Consider the following 19,507-nt stretch of genomic DNA (forward strand, 5'->3'; position numbering starts at 1 on the left):
GCCGCAATGCCCATTTCAATTACAGAGATATGCCACAATCTGTACTACACAGGATCGCACAGAGATGAGCAAAGCTATATTTGCTACTGATCTGCACGGTTTGCTAGTATTCACTGGATGTAGCCACAGACAGAGCAGTGCCTGACTCGATATTGGGCAGTGTATATTATTATTATTATAATTTTATTTATAAGGCGCCACAAGTGTTTTGCAGCGCCGTACAAAGGAACAGTACAGGGAGACAAACTTAACATTACAGCAAATGAATAACAAACTAGAGAAACCACTGCGACACTTGCACACGTCTGCTTTGACACCTGTACACCTAGTAAAATTGGCCACTGCTATTGAAACTTCCCACCAGTGTTGTAATGATGATTTTATAATGGTTATTTTCTGTTTCAGGATATTCGAAAGTTTTTCAATGCCACCCCAGTTGTCAAGAAAACAGTTACTGAGAAAGATGTGAAAAAAGACAAAATCAAAAGTCCTGACAGAGTCACTGGACAGAAAAATTCAAAGGACAACAAGGTAATTTATTCCTTGATGGGTTCATACATTACTGCTGGTTACATTTAATCTCTCCTTCAAACAAACACACATTAACTATGTACTGTATGTGCTACCATCAGGTCTTAAGTCGTAATGGGTTCTGGTAACTTCTTTCTTTAACTCACACTAGCTGATTGCTGCTCATATCATATTGAGGTACAAGCATAAATTCAGTACAGTTACTTGCTGGAAATGCATGCATGTCTTATTGATTTGTCCACATAGCCTCCATTTCTTTTACAACCACCATCTTTATGGAGCAGGTTAGAGCACCCATGGAAACTGGATTGGCAGAGTCTCTCACTGCCTTAATGGATTAGATCTGAGAAGCTATTTTCTTGCATTGATTACCTCCCAAGCGCATAGCTTCTGTAACATCTGCATACAATGACTGTAGGCCAGTGATGGCTAACCTTGACACACCAGCTGTTGTTGAAATACACATCCCAGCATGCCCTGCTACAGTTTTACTAGTTGGCCATGCTAAAACTGATGCAGGGCATGCTGGGATGTGTAGTCCAACAACAGCTGGAGTGTCAAGGTTACCCATCATTGCTGTAGGCTGTTGGTTCCTCTTTTTATCTGTTTGTGGTTTAAATTGAAGGAAGAAATAAGATCCCCTTATTGGCTCTATCTGTGGTTCCAGGGGATCACTCTTTTGCTGATCGCTGTTTGGCCAAATAGCAAAACTGTAGCAGGGCATGCTGGGATGTGTAGTTCAACAACAGCTGGAGTGTCAAGGTTAGCCATCACTGCTCTAGCCTATATAGGAGACTCAGTCAGATCGAGGTAGCAGTGCATCAACACCCCCGACCACCTAAAACAGCTCAAGTAACTGCATTCCCTTTCAGGGTTTTTTCTTTTTTTTTTTTTGCATGTGTCCCCTTTGGGAGATGTCCATGGTCCAGTGTTTCCCAAGAGAAGAAGATATTTTCTGATGCATTAAATCCTTTCTCTTAAGCTCCATACACACTTCATGATATATTGTGAACAATATAGTTGACTATGTATTGTTCATATCATCCAGTGTGTACGCAAAATATCGTTAACGATGCATGCTCCCTCGGGTGGAATGGTATCTGTCATCTGTACATGCAGGTCAATGTTGACTATGTCCCCAACAACTGCATGTTCACGAGGGGGCTGGGTGACTTCACTAAACGAAATCGTGTTCGAGTGTTCATCCTGTTAAAACTTTGCCAAGTTCAAAACCCAAAGGAGTTAAAATAGAAACACCTATTGTCTTAATGTGACTGTTTCACAATTGGGGCAGTATTGGTGGTGCAATGGTTGTCATTACTGCCTCACAGCACTGAGGTCATGGGTTCCATTCCCACCATGGCCCTAACTGTGCGGAGAATGTCTGTGTGTGCGTGTACATGTGGTAGGGAATATAGATTGTAAGCTCCACTGGGGCAGGGACTGATGTGACTGTTCAAGTATTCTCTCTGTAAAGCAATGCGGAATATGTGTGCGCTATATAAGAAACTTAATAAATAACAATGTGTTTTACCATGTCTCAGGTGAAAAGTCCGGACAGTGATGCAGAGAAAAAGCAGCCAATTAACAAGAAGAAGAGAACAATTTATGATTCAGGTGAGATCGTCCTTGTGTCTTCCTGGCTGTTATTTTTTTCTTCTAAATGGCTTTTGCTGTGTTTATCATAGGAATAGTATATATCCTGGTTTGGTGTTCCAATCCAGACGTTTGTCAAATCTTTGGCTGAATCCTTTTCTGATAGCAAATTGGATCCATCAGTGCTTCTTTTATTGTCCTTGTTAATCCACACATTGGGCTAAGCGATCCACACACCGGTGCTGCCTTCTGATGGCTAAACGCCAACTGTGTCTACTGTTGTTGCATTGGGCTCATTTGGGACCAGTGGATGTTCTCTTGGTTATGAATGGGCTCTGGTGAATGCAACGGTGACACAGAGGTGGCAGCAGATAAAGAGAACTGCAGAATTTGAGTACAGTATTTGTTTGGAGCACTTGCCCATTAGCTCTGATAATAAATAGGACACAGCCATATACGGTCTGTTGTAAAGGCAGGTACACGATACCCTCATTTATTGAACATTGCTTTTCTACAGATTCTGAAGAGGATACGCCACCAGTGAAAAAATCTAAAAGGCCTCCAAAAGCTTCGCCACCACTTACAAAGCCTCTGAAAGTGAAAAAGCCAGATCCTGTTGACTATGTCTCTGATACAGGTACATGGCAGCCATCGTGTGTAATGTATTTAATGATCTCTCTATACATTATGGGGGTTATTCTGATTCACTCAAAGGCACAATCACTCTCTAATGTACAGTGTAGAACAAGAGGGCAGAGACTGTTGGAAGCAGAGGGAGGAGTAGGTGATGTAAGACATCAGCAGAGTACCAAGGGAAAACTGGTAATAGAGGGTAGGGGCATTAGGGAGGAGGAGCAGATTAGCCTCCTGCCCTGAATGGTGGTGTGCCCTAAGGCTTAAGAAATGCCGCTCTGCGCCCCTAGTCATGTGCAATTGTAATGGAATAATCAATGTTTCTCACATTATCTGTCAGCGGCACTAATGTTATGGCTGGTTGGTGTATTTCCATTTTTATTTAACATTTTCTTAGATTGTGCCTCAGAACCGAACATCTGTTATTTTATTATGGTCTTAGTCATCAAAATACCTTTTATGCCAAGCAACCGGTCTTGTGCCTATTCCTCCATGGTAACTGACGACTGTTGTGGGGATCAGCCTGGTCTATTTGTCACTGTAATTACACCTGTGTCACTTTGCAGATTGTATAAGTTCTCTCATTTTATATTAGACGGTGGAGAAGTCTGTAACATGGTGAATGTATTTAATATTGTGTGTGTTTAACCCTATACAGTCTTTGTTGAAACCTGCCAGTAATGGGCTGATTGCTTTGTGTTACCTAGCAACAACTGTGTTGCTACCAACAGTGTTACCTACCAACAAGTTGTTTGTACCTTCATAATATATTAGAACAATAAAACGTGAAAACGGACAATTAATTATTTGTTTCTTCTGCATGTATATAAAAAATATGCTATTTGGCACGTGGACACCTAAACAGTACACCTTTATTGAAGATCTTTTTAAAACCGTGGGTATAATGTGGTTGCGTCCCATTTTCTACTAATGCGGCCTCCACTCTTCTGGGAAGGCTGTCCTCTACATTTTAGAACATTGTGCAGTCGCATCCATCCATCCATCCATCCATCCATCCATATAATAACCGTTGTTATGCTGATGTTTCTTCCAGAGTCAGAATGGAACTATATAGATTCTAGAGAGTGCTTCAACCAATGACTGGTGCTTCTGTGCTTTAGCAATCGGCAGCCCAACACTTGGACAGTGTCACGAGACCTGGTGTGACTACAGCAAAGATATATGGGGACACATTTGTAATGCTTTCTTAGCTATGTTACACTTATACCCCTTTTCCACTAGCAAAATAACCTGAGATTTTGCACAGGGACACACATCGACTCAAGTTTATTGCTAGTGGAAACACATCCGCAGGAAAAATCCTGGGTCTTTTGTCCCGGCAATCCAATCCGGGTAATTACCTTGATTGAACCCAGGGCCGTGGAAACCGGTAACTCGGGTCGTTGCGACCGTGGTCCCATTCACTGCAATGTAAGTCGATGCTGTCATCTCTCAGTGCCGCCTCCCGACGACGTAACCCACCCGGTATTACGCCGGGTCGGGGCGCTAGTGGGAAAGGGTTTGCAAGCCTGGTTGCGCCTGGGTACAAGTCGGCGTGTATAGGGCAAAATGGGTATTAGCAGTCCTGGAACTGAGGTATCTACCAGAAAGTGCTGTAAAACACACAAACCTCCTATCTATTGCTGATCATGATATGGGCTTGTTATTTTGTTTCCTTAGGGATGGGATAAAAGTAATCAATAGCCAGTGCACTATTTGTACTTTCTGTGAAATCCAATTCTCTCTGCTGCTTATTGAAATGCAATCTGTAAATCTTTTACTAGAAAATCTTACAGGGCAATTTCTCCTAGCTAGGGAAATCGCAGTTGTGCTTCCTGGTGGCTAGATCACCCATACACACATAGTGATGTGTGTATGGGCTATCTGCTGAGCAGGGCGGCACTGCCAGGGTCACCGGAGGATGCACCCTCCTGTAACACACCGCCACCTCCGTCCCCACCAGACACCTCCCCCCGGCAGACAGGACAGCAGCAGACGGCAATTCTCGAGGGGGGCCCGCTTACCCGCACTGGAGGCCGTGTCCTGCGATGTGCCAGAGCGATGCAGGCTAGGGATATCGCCATTGTACTTCCCGGTGGCTAGATCACCCATAAACACACACTGATTTCTGCTAACCAGTGTTAGTGATGTACCCACGACCGTACATCGCCATGGCTCGAGGGTATACACAAGGAGCGATCCGTGCATCTGGTCAGATTGCTTAGAAAACAGCTTCACATCGCCACGCGTGTATGCCCATTAAGCTCTCGAGGAAATATCTAGAGAATGGATCCCTAAGGGGGAAGGTTGAGTTGGTGGCATTTCAATACTGTTGCAAATAAAACACGCCCCCTTCACAGCAAATTTAATTAAACTGTAATTGTTACAAGAAGTCTTGATTCCTATTCTCTCCACTAAAAGAGATGTGCGGGTTCGGTTTTACTCGGATTTACGCAGTTCTCAAATCGTGATCGTATTGGCTATCGGCTGTCACATGTTTTGGATAGCCAATACAATCCCGATTTGAGAACACAGTAAAACCCAACCCACACCTCTCTACCAGCAATACACAAATAGGTTATGTTGTATAACACTGACTGTGTAAGATGACTAGACACTGCTAAATGGGTTAGTAAAAGGATTAGACTGGTTTATTATTTCCCCCTTTACCAGCCCACCTCATTTGTCTGCTGCCACGGCTAATCCTCCATCACCAATCTACCTCTTAGGCAGTAATGGAGACTGTGACGCTAGTTCACACATTAATGGCTCATATACCATTTTGATGATGGTCTATAATCCAGCATTTGTGTGTTCTACAGGGAGTTGCTTTTAGATTTGTTTGCTCCAATTGTTCATTCTAGACATGTGAATCTCACTTCCATCTTTCCATTGTAGTGGCCGACTTCCGAGTATTTATCTTGCCCAGTGTAAATGTGAGCTGTATTTGCCAGTACATAACAAGCGCAGTTTAAAGGGTTACAATATTTTTATTACTGTGTGTTCTGTTTGTCCCTTTGATGTTTGAAGAAGTCCATTCCTGATTGATCTGAATCTTTAAACCCAAGCTACAGCTAAGCACGGAACACATGCATGTATGTATGTGAGCTACAGCTAAGCACGGAACACATGCATGTATGTATGTGAGCTACAGCTAAGCACGGAACACATGCATGTATGTGAGCTACAGCTAAGCACGGAACACATGCATGTATGTGAGCTACAGCTAAGCACGGAACACATGTATGTATGTGAGCTACAGCTAAGCACGGAACACATGCATGTATGTATGCGAGCTACAGCTAAGCACAGAACACATGCATGTATGCGAGCTACAGCTAAGCACGGAACACATGTATGTATGTGAGCTGCAGCTAAGCACAGAACACATGCATGTATGTGAGCTACAGCTAAGCACGGAACACATGTATGTATGTATGCGAGCTACAGCTAAGCACAGAACACATGCATGTATGCGAGCTACAGCTAAGCACAGAACACATGCATGTATGTGAGCTACAGCTAAGCACAGAACACATGCATGTATGCGAGCTACAGCTAAGCACAGAACACATGCATGTATGCGAGCTACAGCTAAGCACAGAACACATGCATGTATGCGAGCTACAGCTAAGCACGGAACACATGTATGTATGTGAGCTACAGCTAAGCACAGAACACATGCATGTATGTGAGCTACAGCTAAGCACGGAACACATGTATGTATGCGAGCTACAGCTAAGCACGGAACACATGTATGTATGTGAGCTACAGCTAAGCACGGAACACATGCATGTATGTATGCGAGCTACAGCTAAGCACAGAACACATGCATGTATGTATGTGAGCTACAGCTAAGCACGGAACACATGCATGTATGTGAGCTACAGCTAAGCACGGAACACATGCATGTATGTGAGCTACAGCTAAGCACGGAACACATGTATGTATGTGAGCTACAGCTAAGCACGGAACACATGCATGTATGTATGCGAGCTACAGCTAAGCACAGAACACATGCATGTATGCGAGCTACAGCTAAGCACGGAACACATGTATGTATGTGAGCTGCAGCTAAGCACAGAACACATGCATGTATGTGAGCTACAGCTAAGCACGGAACACATGTATGTATGTATGCGAGCTACAGCTAAGCACAGAACACATGCATGTATGCGAGCTACAGCTAAGCACAGAACACATGCATGTATGTGAGCTACAGCTAAGCACAGAACACATGCATGTATGCGAGCTACAGCTAAGCACAGAACACATGCATGTATGCGAGCTACAGCTAAGCACAGAACACATGCATGTATGCGAGCTACAGCTAAGCACGGAACACATGTATGTATGTGAGCTACAGCTAAGCACAGAACACATGCATGTATGTGAGCTACAGCTAAGCACGGAACACATGTATGTATGCGAGCTACAGCTAAGCACGGAACACATGTATGTATGTGAGCTACAGCTAAGCACGGAACACATGCATGTATGTATGCGAGCTACAGCTAAGCACAGAACACATGCATGTATGTATGTGAGCTACAGCTAAGCACAGAACACATGCATGTATGTGAGCTACAGCTAAGCACGGAACACATGTATGTATGTGAGCTACAGCTAAGCACGGAACACATGTATGTATGTGAGCTACAGCTAAGCACGGAACACATGCATGTATGTATGCGAGCTACAGCTAAGCACAGAACACATGCATGTATGCGAGCTACAGCTAAGCACGGAACACATGTATGTATGTGAGCTGCAGCTAAGCACAGAACACATGCATGTATGTGAGCTACAGCTAAGCACGGAACACATGTATGTATGTATGCGAGCTACAGCTAAGCACAGAACACATGCATGTATGCGAGCTACAGCTAAGCACAGAACACATGCATGTATGTGAGCTACAGCTAAGCACAGAACACATGCATGTATGCGAGCTACAGCTAAGCACAGAACACATGCATGTATGCGAGCTACAGCTAAGCACAGAACACATGCATGTATGCGAGCTACAGCTAAGCACGGAACACATGTATGTATGTGAGCTACAGCTAAGCACAGAACACATGCATGTATGTGAGCTACAGCTAAGCACGGAACACATGTATGTATGTGAGCTACAGCTAAGCACAGAACACATGCATGTATGTGAGCTACAGCTAAGCACGGAACACATGTATGTATGTGAGCTACAGCTAAGCACGGAACACATGCATGTATGTATGCGAGCTACAGCTAAGCACAGAACACATGCATGTATGTATGTGAGCTACAGCTAAGCACAGAACACATGCATGTATGTGAGCTACAGCTAAGCACGGAACACATGTATGTATGCGAGCTACAGCTAAGCACGGAACACATGTATGTATGTGAGCTACAGCTAAGCACGGAACACATGCATGTATGTATGCGAGCTACAGCTAAGCACAGAACACATGCATGTATGCGAGCTACAGCTAAGCACGGAACACATGTATGTATGTGAGCTGCAGCTAAGCACAGAACACATGCATGTATGTGAGCTACAGCTAAGCACGGAACACATGTATGTATGTGAGCTGCAGCTAAGCACGGAACACATGTATGTATGTGAGCTGCAGCTAAGCACAGAACACATGTATGTATGTGAGCTGCAGCTAAGCACGGAACACATGTATGTATGTGAGCTGCAGCTAAGCACGGAACACATGTATGTATGTGAGCTGCAGCTAAGCACGGAACACATGTATGTATGTGAGCTGCAGCTAAGCACGGAACACATGCAGGTACTTGTTTCATAGCACGGCTCCCCTGATTTCCATCGAAGTGCATCGCATCACATGCAATATAGCGGCAAGCGATGCGATACGAATTTTAATTGTACAAGCACCCTGATGGGTGCTTACAATGTTAAATGCACCCCCACTATCAACGCCAACTCGAAGAGTGGCGGCGGTACACGTCCTCCGACCTTTTCATACCCCCACTATCCATGTCGGCGTGGAGTTGATTTTTAGATAGCGCAGCGAGCCACCGAGCCCGAAGCGTGGCGAGCGCACGCGCATTACTTATCCGCTAATATCAACTCCACGCCGACGTGGATAGTGGGGGTATGAAAAGGTCATAGGACGCATACCGCCGCCCATCAGGGTGCTTGTACAATTCAAAATCACATCGCATGCCATTTGCTATCATGCGATGCTATGCGATATTTAATTGTACATTCCGGGTCATTTACCCGAATATCGCATTGCATTGCATACCATCACATACGGTATGCCATGGTATGTGATGGGCGCCGTGCTAGGAAACAAGTACCCACATGCATGTATGCACAGTATGTTAGGTACAACTATGCACGGAACACATGCATGTATGTGAGCTGCAGCTAAGCACGGAACACATGCATGTATACACAGTATGTGAGCTACAACTAAGCACGGAACACATGCATGTATGCACACTATGTGAGCTACAGATAAGCGCGGAACACATGCATATTTGTGAGCTACAGCTAAGCACGGAACACATGCATGGATGCGCGGTATGTGAGCTACAGCTTAGCACGGAACAGGTGCATGTATGCCCGGTATATGAGCTACAGCTTAGCACGGAACATGTATGTATGCATGCGAGCTACAGCTAAGCACGGAACAGGTTCATGTATGCGCGGTTTGTGAGCTACAGCTAAGCACGGAACAGGTGCATGTATGCGTGGTATGTGAGCTACAGCTTGGCATGGAACACATGCATGTATGTGAGCTGCAGCTAAGCACAGAACACATGCATGTATGTGAGCTACAGCTAAGCTATATGCAGACCAGGCCTGTGCTAGCAACACCACAGCAGAGCACGACACCCCAGGCAGGGAAGAAAAAATTGGGTACTTATGAGTTATCTGGGCGCCCGATTTTTTGATTGTATGCCTTAAGTTAAGGCATACAATCAGATGCGATGCGATATCGCATCGCATTGCATCGCATCGCATCGCATGCGACCATCGGATGCGATGCCCCGATTTTTCCATAGGAATCAATGTTAAAATGGACTGAGTCCATTTTAACATGGAATTCAATGGGAAAAGGGGTCCTTTTCATACCCCTACTATCCAAGTGGGCATGGAGTTGGATATAAACCTGTGGCGAGCGTAGCGAGCCACCGAGCCCGAAGCGTGGCGAGCGGACGGTATTCTGTGTCCCCTCGCGGGGCTCGCTACGCTCGCCACGCTTCGGGCTCGGTGGCTCGCTACGCTCGCCACAGGTTTATATCCAACTCCATGCCCACTTGGATAGTAGGGGTATGAAAAGGACCCCTTTTCCCATTGAATTCCATGTTAAAATGGACTCAGTCCATTTTAACATTGATTCCTATGGAAAAATCGGGGCATCGCATCCGATGGTCGCATGCGATGCGATGTGCCCGATCCGACCCGATTTAGAAATCGGGCGCCCAGTTAACTCACAAGTACCAAAAATTGCACTGGTTTTAAAAGTTGCAGGATGCTAGAATGAGCACTTAAATGATGATTGAGGTCAGTGCTATTCAAAATTATTTGAATAGCGCCGGGAGGGAGCTCCTGGCCCTATCCTAATCAGAGCACTGCTACCACCGACAAGTGGGTTTCGGCCTGCATCCTTTCATTGGTGTGAGCAGAAATCTGACAAAACAAGGGGGTTGATGCTGTTTTGTACCCCAGGGCGGCGCAAACCACATCCCCATGGGGAACTTAAGTCTGTTTAAACAATCGTGCGTAACAGCATTCTCCAACTTAGCAGCTAGCTCCCTCCCAGTGCTAATCACATCATTTTGAATAGAATTGACCCAATTGTGTACAGGTTATTTATTAACAATTTCTTAAATACATACAAAATATTTGAACATTCACATCAGTCCCTGCCCCAGTAGAGCTTACAATCTATATTCCCTACCACATGTACACGCACACACAGACATTCTAGGGTTATTTTTTTTTTTTGGGAGCCACTTAACCTACCAGTATACTTTTGGATTGTGGGAGGAAACAAAGTACCCAGAGGAAACCCACGCAAGTACTGGGAGCACAGTTCGGGCCATGGTGGGAATTGAACCCATGACCTCAGTGCTGTGAGGCAGTAATGCTAACCATTACACCATCCATACTAGCAACAACTAATGGAATGCTCTTTATCGTGTGTGTGTGTGTGTTTTTTTTATGTTTGTTTGTTTTTTTACATTTCAAATTAACTCCCATTATTTGTAATGTCAACCGTGTGGGACTGGCGCGTAGAGTAAAGGCCCACATACACTGCGGCATCTTCTCCCCTCGCATGAGATATATTGCAAGAGGTTCTTTTGCATGTGATATATATCGCATCCAATCCCCACTGAGTCTGCGCAGAGCCATAATGTGGTTGATCGCCACAATCGCAGGAAAAGATCCCAAATTGAAGCTGCAATCTAGAGACCGGTATTGTGGACAGTGAATCCTTGGTTAAGGTTGTCTGGCAGTGGAGGGAGGTGACCGTTCTGCTCATTTAGTAGCTCAGGGTCACTGTACTTAAACCATGGGTTAAGGGTTGACTCCAGCTGATCAAATTATATTTTCTGATTGTGTTCTGTTTCTATCCCGTCTGGATTATTGCTGTGGTTTTATTTGGCTTTTTTTTTTTTCTTTAGGCGTTGTTTATTTTTTGATCGAAGTCCAGACAACGTTTTTTTAATTTATTTCCAATTGTTCACAAGTGGCTTGTGGTTTTTTTTTTTCAAAGGCTAGGCTTAACAGAAAAACTGTAATTGTCTGTCTGAGTAGAACAGCTTGAGTCCTGGACGGTTACTTCACACTATAGGGTTGATTTAATCAACTGGCCCTCACACCAGTCCCAGAAAGTGTAGCTACGCACCTCAATGTTTGACCATGATTCTGCCAGCCCCGCCCCCTCCCATCAGACGTTGGGACACTTTGACTGATATGAGATGCAGTCTAATGACCATGAGGGGAAGCGGTACTCTCCCTGCTCTGGCGGGAAGTTAGAATGAAATGAGGAACATTTATAAATGTGAGCCATCTTATTAATTTACTTATTAATATAAGCTATGAGCTAGCCAAAAGGTATCTCAGCTGGTCGCTATTTAAAATTGCTTTAGTTTTGTCTCTGTTTCCGAGAGATAATGCTGCTGTAAACATCTGTGTATGATAAAGGGCATGCACATGGCGGTTTTGGTTATTTACTAAGCCACTGTATAAAGTGGCGAGTGAAGCACTGGCTAGTAAGCCTGGTCTCCCTTCCTGTATTACTAGGTGACGCACACTGTTAGTACGGTACACAGAATGGCAGTAATTGATGATGATTACCATGTATGGCTGTGTGTGGTATAGCCATTGATCAGGTGACATCCAGGCAACCATTTGGGGTAATTTACCCCAAGTTCCCTGACCACTGAATTAGACTTGTCATTGGTGGAGGAGCACAAATCACTGTAGCCAGCCAGGTTATATTGCTACTGTATCAGAAATTGTGTCATCTTAGTCATCCATTAACTGCGTGTGTGAGTGTGAGCTAGTATTGCACATTGCAGTATGTCACCATACAAAACAAATACACACACACCGCGCAAACTTAATTTTTAACAAAATACTGAAGTGTGAGAGATTCCTACCCACTCACATATTGCGTGGCAGGACTATACGTGGTCATATCACCTGGAGAACATACAAATAGGGCACCCTATAATATATATACGGTGTGATTGTCAAGGCTATATGGGGGGTGGATACCTAGTGTCTGTATATAACGAGGAACTACTCTAACCCAGCACATTTTAAATACAAAAATAGACCTAGCGCTTTTCAGCTACCCTAATAGCGCCTAGGGTACCAGTCACAGGCTCGACAGTATAAAGGTCGACAAGGCTTAGCCACGTGAAATAAGTCTACAGGGTCGGTATATTGACAATGGGAATGTCAACAGTCAAATGTTTGACATGGTTTTCTTTTGTGCTCTTTTGTATCCGTGTACTTCGTCTCCTGGCATGCTTTGGGCACGGTGCCACACTGCGCTCGGCACACTATTCTGTTCTCCCGCCACACCAAAAAACAAGTGAAAAATTTACCTAGACCTTTTGACTTTCGACCTTCCCGTTGTCGAGTTAATGCTTGCATCAACCTTCCGACCCTGCTACCTTACGCCCGTCGACCTTCGTACTGTTGACCCTGCCACCATATCCCTATCTCCTATGTTATACTCTGAACACATAGCGGTTGCTTATTATGAACGCAAAACATTTTAGCACTTGAACAGCTCTCTAGTGTGCGGCAAGCAGGGCGGCTTTCCCCTGTGTTGGGTGCCCCCCCCCCCCCCCCTGCAGACTACCGCTAGGGGTCACACAAATAAAACCTGCTCTGAATAACCATCGTATGATGCTGCTTACCATGTGACCCTGTAGACACCGATGCTAATATGGTTACACATACAAAGAAATGAATGCATTTGTAAATACTGTAAGTTCATTTAAACTCCCCAAAAGATACAGAAGTTCAGCATTAACTAATTATTATTTTTATTTTCCATGATAGGATGGTGTTTATCTTTACAATAGAATATAAAGACATTTTAGAAGCGTCTTTCCTTCTTCCGATCGGTATTATGACGGGATTGTTCATGCGCGAGTGTTTATCTGCACATGTGTTTCTACCTATTGTACTTGATAACCAGCCATCAGTGAAATTAGATCATGTATTTGTTATAACAGCAGCCTAGTGCCTTGCATTGAATCACTGATGCGCTGTGAGTGACTGCACCTGTGGCACTGTTCATGGCAGTGTGCGGTATAAAGGCTCCAGGCGTGTTCCTCCGTCTGTCGGTCATGAGTCCTAAAGTAGGGTGTCATGCACTGTATTAATGATCAGATTGATAGGGATAATATTTTGCCTTTGTTTGCTTTTCATCTGTTCTTTGCAATAACGCTTAATGCCTTATCATAATTATGTTTGGGTAGAAATCATGTTTGCCATTTCGGTGGAAATCAAATTTTGTAGGAACACAACGCTCGGAGTGATTGCTAGTTAAAGACGCAATCCGTTCTGGAGAACAAGGAAACAAACAAACAAGGTGTTTATTTGTACTGCAGCTGCTCAGCGAGTGTTCCCAGCAGCATCCTGGCTTCTTGGGAATAAGTACGTTGATCTGATTCCATTAACAGTTATAATTAAATGCGATCGTGTGCCGGTGTGTCTGCTTAATCAAGATTTGGCCTTTCTGTAACTCCTGCCAGAAGTTATGATCAATGTCCATCTCTGTAGCTTAATGAAGAAATCTGTAGGCCTCCTTGGTTTGCTTCTGAATCCTACATGGTTATGTCCATCCTTAACCTTTTTGTTAATTAATACCCCTTTCACATCGCACAAATAACCTGGGTCGGACCCGAGTTGGTAACTGGTCGAGGTGCTGTGTGAACGCACCACACCGAACAACCCGGGTTGACTAACCCATCATTTTTACCCAGGTTATTGGAAGTGTTAAGCCTGGGTTGCCCCTTGTATAGGGGTATTAAATAGATCGTCTGGTCCTCCTCTTAATGGTTTAGGGTGGGGGATGGGGAGGGGTGTGCGCCTTCAACATCAGATCTGTGTTAGTTATACTTTTTTCCTTTTTTAAGATGAAGAAGACTTTGCTTACTTGAAAAAGCCCAAGAAGCCCAAAGAAAATGGAACTTCAGCTGTTTCTTTACCCGCAAAACCTCCGATCACAACTAAAACCCTTGTTCCTGCCAAAGTCAAGACCCCCGAACCTGCCAAAGCCAAGACCCCTGAACGGCGGCTCTGTACATCGGTGGAGGATTTCTTTGGGCTTGACAGTGTGAAACGCTCCAATAAGAAGCTTGTGGAAAGCAAGAAGGAAGAAGTGAGTAGTCTCTCTAGATACTGCGCTTTTATAAATAGCCTTGTATGTATGATATATGTATGATATATATATATATATTTGCAATACATGTGTGTTTTTAGGAGGTGTATTTACCATCAACAGTAGCCATGTTGAAACCACAATTTTTACATAATGTCAACATCTTTCAAACTGCTGACCAGTTCAGTGTAGACCCAAAATGTTGACATTCTGATGGTCCGAGTTAGGCTTCTGGTGTAGGAGGTATTTGGTATAGGAATAGGGGGAGAAATGCACACCAGAACACCGCAGTGTCACAGGTCCGCATCAGAACAGTGCTGCATGTCATCATTTTCCCCATGTCAACATTCAACTGATGACCCGATCATTGCCAACATGTCATATCACACCCTGCGAGACCACCCTCCTTCAAATGTGTGTTTTTACCGATCTGGAAAAAATTGACAATCCTCTAGTCCTCGCCAAGTCCTAGAAATTTGTAAATGCCTTATTGAATGTTGGCGACACAAAATTAGGTTGATGGAATATTAGAACTTTGGGAGAACTGGAAGATATTGCAGTCTGTTACAAATATATCTATAAAAGAAGGGGCATTTTCGGATAGTTTTTCATATAATCCATGTGCTCCACTTCTGTATTACAAATATTTTGGATTGTTAGCAGAACTTTAGGGGAGGAGTCAGTTGGCCACGAGGTTCCGTCAGAAGACTCTGCAGGTTGTTGACTAGTAAAACATTGATTTTTCTTTTGCTCATGAAGATGTAAGGACATAAACAATATTTTCCCTGCTGTAATACCTGGGAGTGTGCTAGGCTCCAACAAGAGCTTGCAGCTAATAAAATCCCCGCCACTATGTTTATTCTGTGACGTTTTGTAGAAAACTTTATTGAAAATGTTTTTGGGTCTGAAAAAGATTCTTTTTATGCTCTATGTAATAGCCACGTAGAAGCACAGATGAATCTACGATGGATGATGCAGCCATTGCTAAACAGCTGCAGCTTGCAGAGGATGAAGAGGTGAGTACTAGCCATCTTTATAACAGTAGATTTCCTTTAAAACCCCCAATAAGATTGAAAAAGATTTTTTGTTGTGGAAATTTTCATTTTAATAAACAAAGGATTTTTTTCGCACAGCCAGTGGTGGATACTGGTTCTGGTTCAGTGGCCGGAGGACTGGGCACCTAGGAGACTAACTACTTTCAGGAAGTGCAGCCCGTAACTCCTCCCCCTATACCCCTTCCTGTCTTCAGAGACCGTTTTTTCCTTGGTGCACTGAGGAACAGGGTGCCATTTTTAGGAGAGGGTTATTTCAGCCCTAATTTGTGTTATTTTTATATATTTATTTAATTTTTTTTTGAGGCTCTTAAAGGCAAAACTATCCATGTAGACCCTTACTGGAGTGTCATTTTGATTTAATAATTCTTGCTCCTTTGAGTATATTTTAAAGTGTGGGTTTTATAGAAGTGGAGATGTCCATAGTAACCAGATTCTAGCTATTATCTTCTAGATCAGTGGTTCTCAAACTCGGTCCTCAGGACCCCACACAGTTCACGTTTTCTAGGTCACCCAACAGGTGCACTGATAAGTGATAACCGACTGACAAATTTTGAAAGATCCACAGGTGGAGCTAATTATTTCACTTGTGATTCTGTGAGGAGACCGTCAAAACATGCACTGTGTGGGGTCCTGAGGACGACTTTGAGAACCTGTGTTTTAGATGGTGCTAGATAAATAAATAGAACCTGGTTGCTATGGACAATGGCTCCACTTCTATAAACCATCATCACTGCTATCCAGCCAGCGTAAAGCATCTATCTTGCATAGGTTGACTTTTAGGTTTTTATATATACTAGACAGAGCTCTAAGGGGCATATCAAAGCACACCTGTGGTATACAGATGTTTTAGATTGCTTTTCCTATATTATATCTATGTAGTTCTTGCCATCTGTTTTTTTGTTTGTTTTTGTAAAAGTAACTTTTTGATGTGTTGACCTTTTTAGAGAAAACACATTTCCTAGTACACGAATATGTTTTTGTTCTTTACACAATTTCCTCAGCTGATTTTGGCTTGTGGCAGTCATGACACCTGTTGCTAACGTCAGCTGATAAGGTGTGATTGGAACGGGGAATGCAATCTGGTGACCGCAAACTGATTAGCACCGGACGTTTTATTTCTGGCTGATAAGAACGGATCTGAGTCCATTGTAATTACACGTTTACATCTTGATGGGACTTTGTATTTTCGGTAGTGGGGTTGGAAGAAGATGGCAAAATGCCATTGGCGAAGATCTTGTTCTTGTCACAGTGGGTGTGGATGGGTTGGGTCTGAGCTATCAATGGTTAGATATTGCAGAGTGGTCTGATGTGCTTGGAGTGGTAAAGTGTACCAATTGCCCAAGCCTGTTCTAACCCGTGCATCATAGCAATGTAATGCTTATCCCTTGTTTGATACATCTGGTGCTCCCCTCGTATTCTCTCATATTAACCGGTCTGACTTTTATTGTTGCCTATAATTGCCTTGGAAGTATCTATAGTGGGAGTGGTATTTGTAGTGCACATGGGCCCCTGGGTCTAGGGAAGTGCACAGAAGAGCAGGTGGTTGATCACTCAGGAAAAAGGCATGGACACAGTTGGTGCCAGTCTGCTCTCTGTTGGTGGGATAGGAGGATGCATGTACAGAGGCTGCAATTTGGTTCCATCCGCTCCTAATCAGCCACTGTTTAGTACCCTTTTGTACAGTACCTATAGCAGGGCTGGCCAAACCGGTCCTGGAGATCTACCAATGGTCCATGTTTTCCAAATCCCCTAGGTGGTGCACAGCTGTAATCATTACTAACTGTCACATGACTCAAATCACCTAGCTGGTGCACAGCTGTAGTCATTACTAACTGTCACGTGACTCAAATCACCTAGCTGGTGCGCAGCTGTAGTCATTACTAACTGTCACATGACCAAGATCACCTAGCTGGTGCACAGCTGTAGTCATTACCAACTGTCACATTTTCAAACCTGCTGCATTCATTCCTACTATAGATCCACAGGTTGCCTGACATACATGAACTGTTGGTAGATCTGGAGGACAGGTTTGGCCACCCCTGAGCCATAGGCTTTATGTAAAGAAGTGTTCCTTCATCACATGACTTTAATGTATATGCGTGCTGATGTGATCCTGAACATTCATCCAAATACCACAGATCTATTGTGAATAGTGAATGACCTGTCGTGGCATGCATTATGATAAACTAGGCAGCGTAGTTCCTTTTGCTTTTCCCATATATTATATTACTGTATGTTTGTTCCTGGCATTTATGGTATGATCTATTAGCAGGGCATACAATAATTCTGTATGGGTCAGACTGGTGCAGCAAATGAAAACATGCAAAGCTAATTGGTTTCTTTTTTCTTCTTGGTAGTTGGAAAGACAACTTCATGAAGACGAGGAATTTGCCCGTACGTTGGCAATGATAGACGAGGTGCCAAGACACAAGGTGAGAGCCCTAATTTCAATGATCACCTCGTTGAAGTGACTCAAATACCTGAATACACTGAATTCCGCTACAGTAAAGGAGATTTCCTCCTACTTTGTTGGCGTAGGTGTCTGTTCCAGGGCTGAGCAGTAAATGAGGGTAATGAAGGAGAGTTAGTAACTGTTCTAGAAAACACGGTCACAGCCTGTCAAAATGACACAACAACATAACCGTAATGTCAGTGCTGGTGGCTGTGCTCCGTAGGGCTCCATCTTGTGGCCACCGGCATGCACAACACTTGAATTCCTCCCATAGAGGTGAGGAGCAGCGTTAAACATTTGTTGGTACTTATGTTGTATCTGGGCGTCCGATTTTGTGATTATATGCCTTACCTTAAGGCATACAATCAGATGCGATGCGATGCAATTCGATGCGATTTTGCATAGGATTCAATGTTAAGAAGGTCCTGTTCATTTCCCCACTATCCAAGTGGGCATAAAGTTGATTTTATATAGCGTGGCGAGCGCAGCGAGCCACCGAGCCCGAAGTGTGGCGAGCGGACGCATATTTCTTAAAAAGTATTCTGTGTCCCCTCGCAGGGCTCGCTACTCTCGCCACGCTTCGGGCTCGGTGGCTCGCTACGCTCGCCACAGGTTTATATCCAACTCCATGCCCACTTGGATAGTGGGGAAAGGAAAAGGACCCCTTTTTCCCATTGAATTCTATGTTAAAATGGACTCAGACCATTTTAACATTGAATCCTATGGAGAAATCTTGACCATCGCATCGCCATACGATTTGGTCGCATGCGATGCGATCCGATTTCTAAATCGGACGCCCAGATACTACATAAGTACCCATTTGTTGTATAGGATATACAGTACAATGATGAAGATTGTTAAAGAGTTGATGGTACATGGAAATATTTATTACCAGTTATTTATATAGTGCACACATATTCTGCAGCGCTTTACAGAGAATGTTTGAACATTCACTTCAGTACCTGGAGCTTACAATCTATATTCCCTACCACATGTACGCACACACAGACATTCTACTCAGGGATGCCAATCCTGGGGCATTCTTTCAATCCCGGGAGTTGGGATGGAAAAATGCTCAATCCTGGGATCCCTGGATTGGCCCCCCTAATAAATGTACAAAAAAATAAAAACCCCTGTCCCGCTACACTGGCCACCCCACACATTTACTTATATAGGTGCTGCGGCTGGGAGCGGGGCAGACTGGAGAGGTACCCGGTGCCGCTGGGAGCAAACTGGTTGGCAGCAATAGTGCGGGCCTCTGACCATGCTGCGCAGAGCCACACACCGGGGTCAGGAACAGTTGGGCATAGGGACCGGATGCCACCGATCCCAATCCTGGGATTGGCTACCCTAATTCTAGGGTT

General features: G+C 44.1%; 1 protein-coding gene across 1 annotated transcript in view; it reads left to right on the forward strand.

Moving 5' to 3' along the window:
* Nucleotides 1–19,507, forward strand: part of RFC1 (replication factor C subunit 1) — a 40,999-nt gene that overhangs the window by 2,194 nt on the left and 19,298 nt on the right. Inside the window, exons 2-7 of the mRNA XM_083158404.1 lie at nucleotides 406–531; nucleotides 2,076–2,148; nucleotides 2,645–2,764; nucleotides 14,392–14,636; nucleotides 15,575–15,652; nucleotides 18,049–18,123. Of these exons, the coding sequence (XP_083014530.1) occupies nucleotides 406–531; nucleotides 2,076–2,148; nucleotides 2,645–2,764; nucleotides 14,392–14,636; nucleotides 15,575–15,652; nucleotides 18,049–18,123 (717 nt within the window). The remainder of the gene's footprint in view (nucleotides 1–405; nucleotides 532–2,075; nucleotides 2,149–2,644; nucleotides 2,765–14,391; nucleotides 14,637–15,574; nucleotides 15,653–18,048; nucleotides 18,124–19,507) is intronic.

This window comes from Crinia signifera, chromosome 1 (genome assembly GCF_055691185.1).
Source record: "Crinia signifera chromosome 1, ASM5569118v1, whole genome shotgun sequence".
NCBI lineage: Eukaryota > Metazoa > Chordata > Amphibia > Anura > Myobatrachidae > Crinia > Crinia signifera.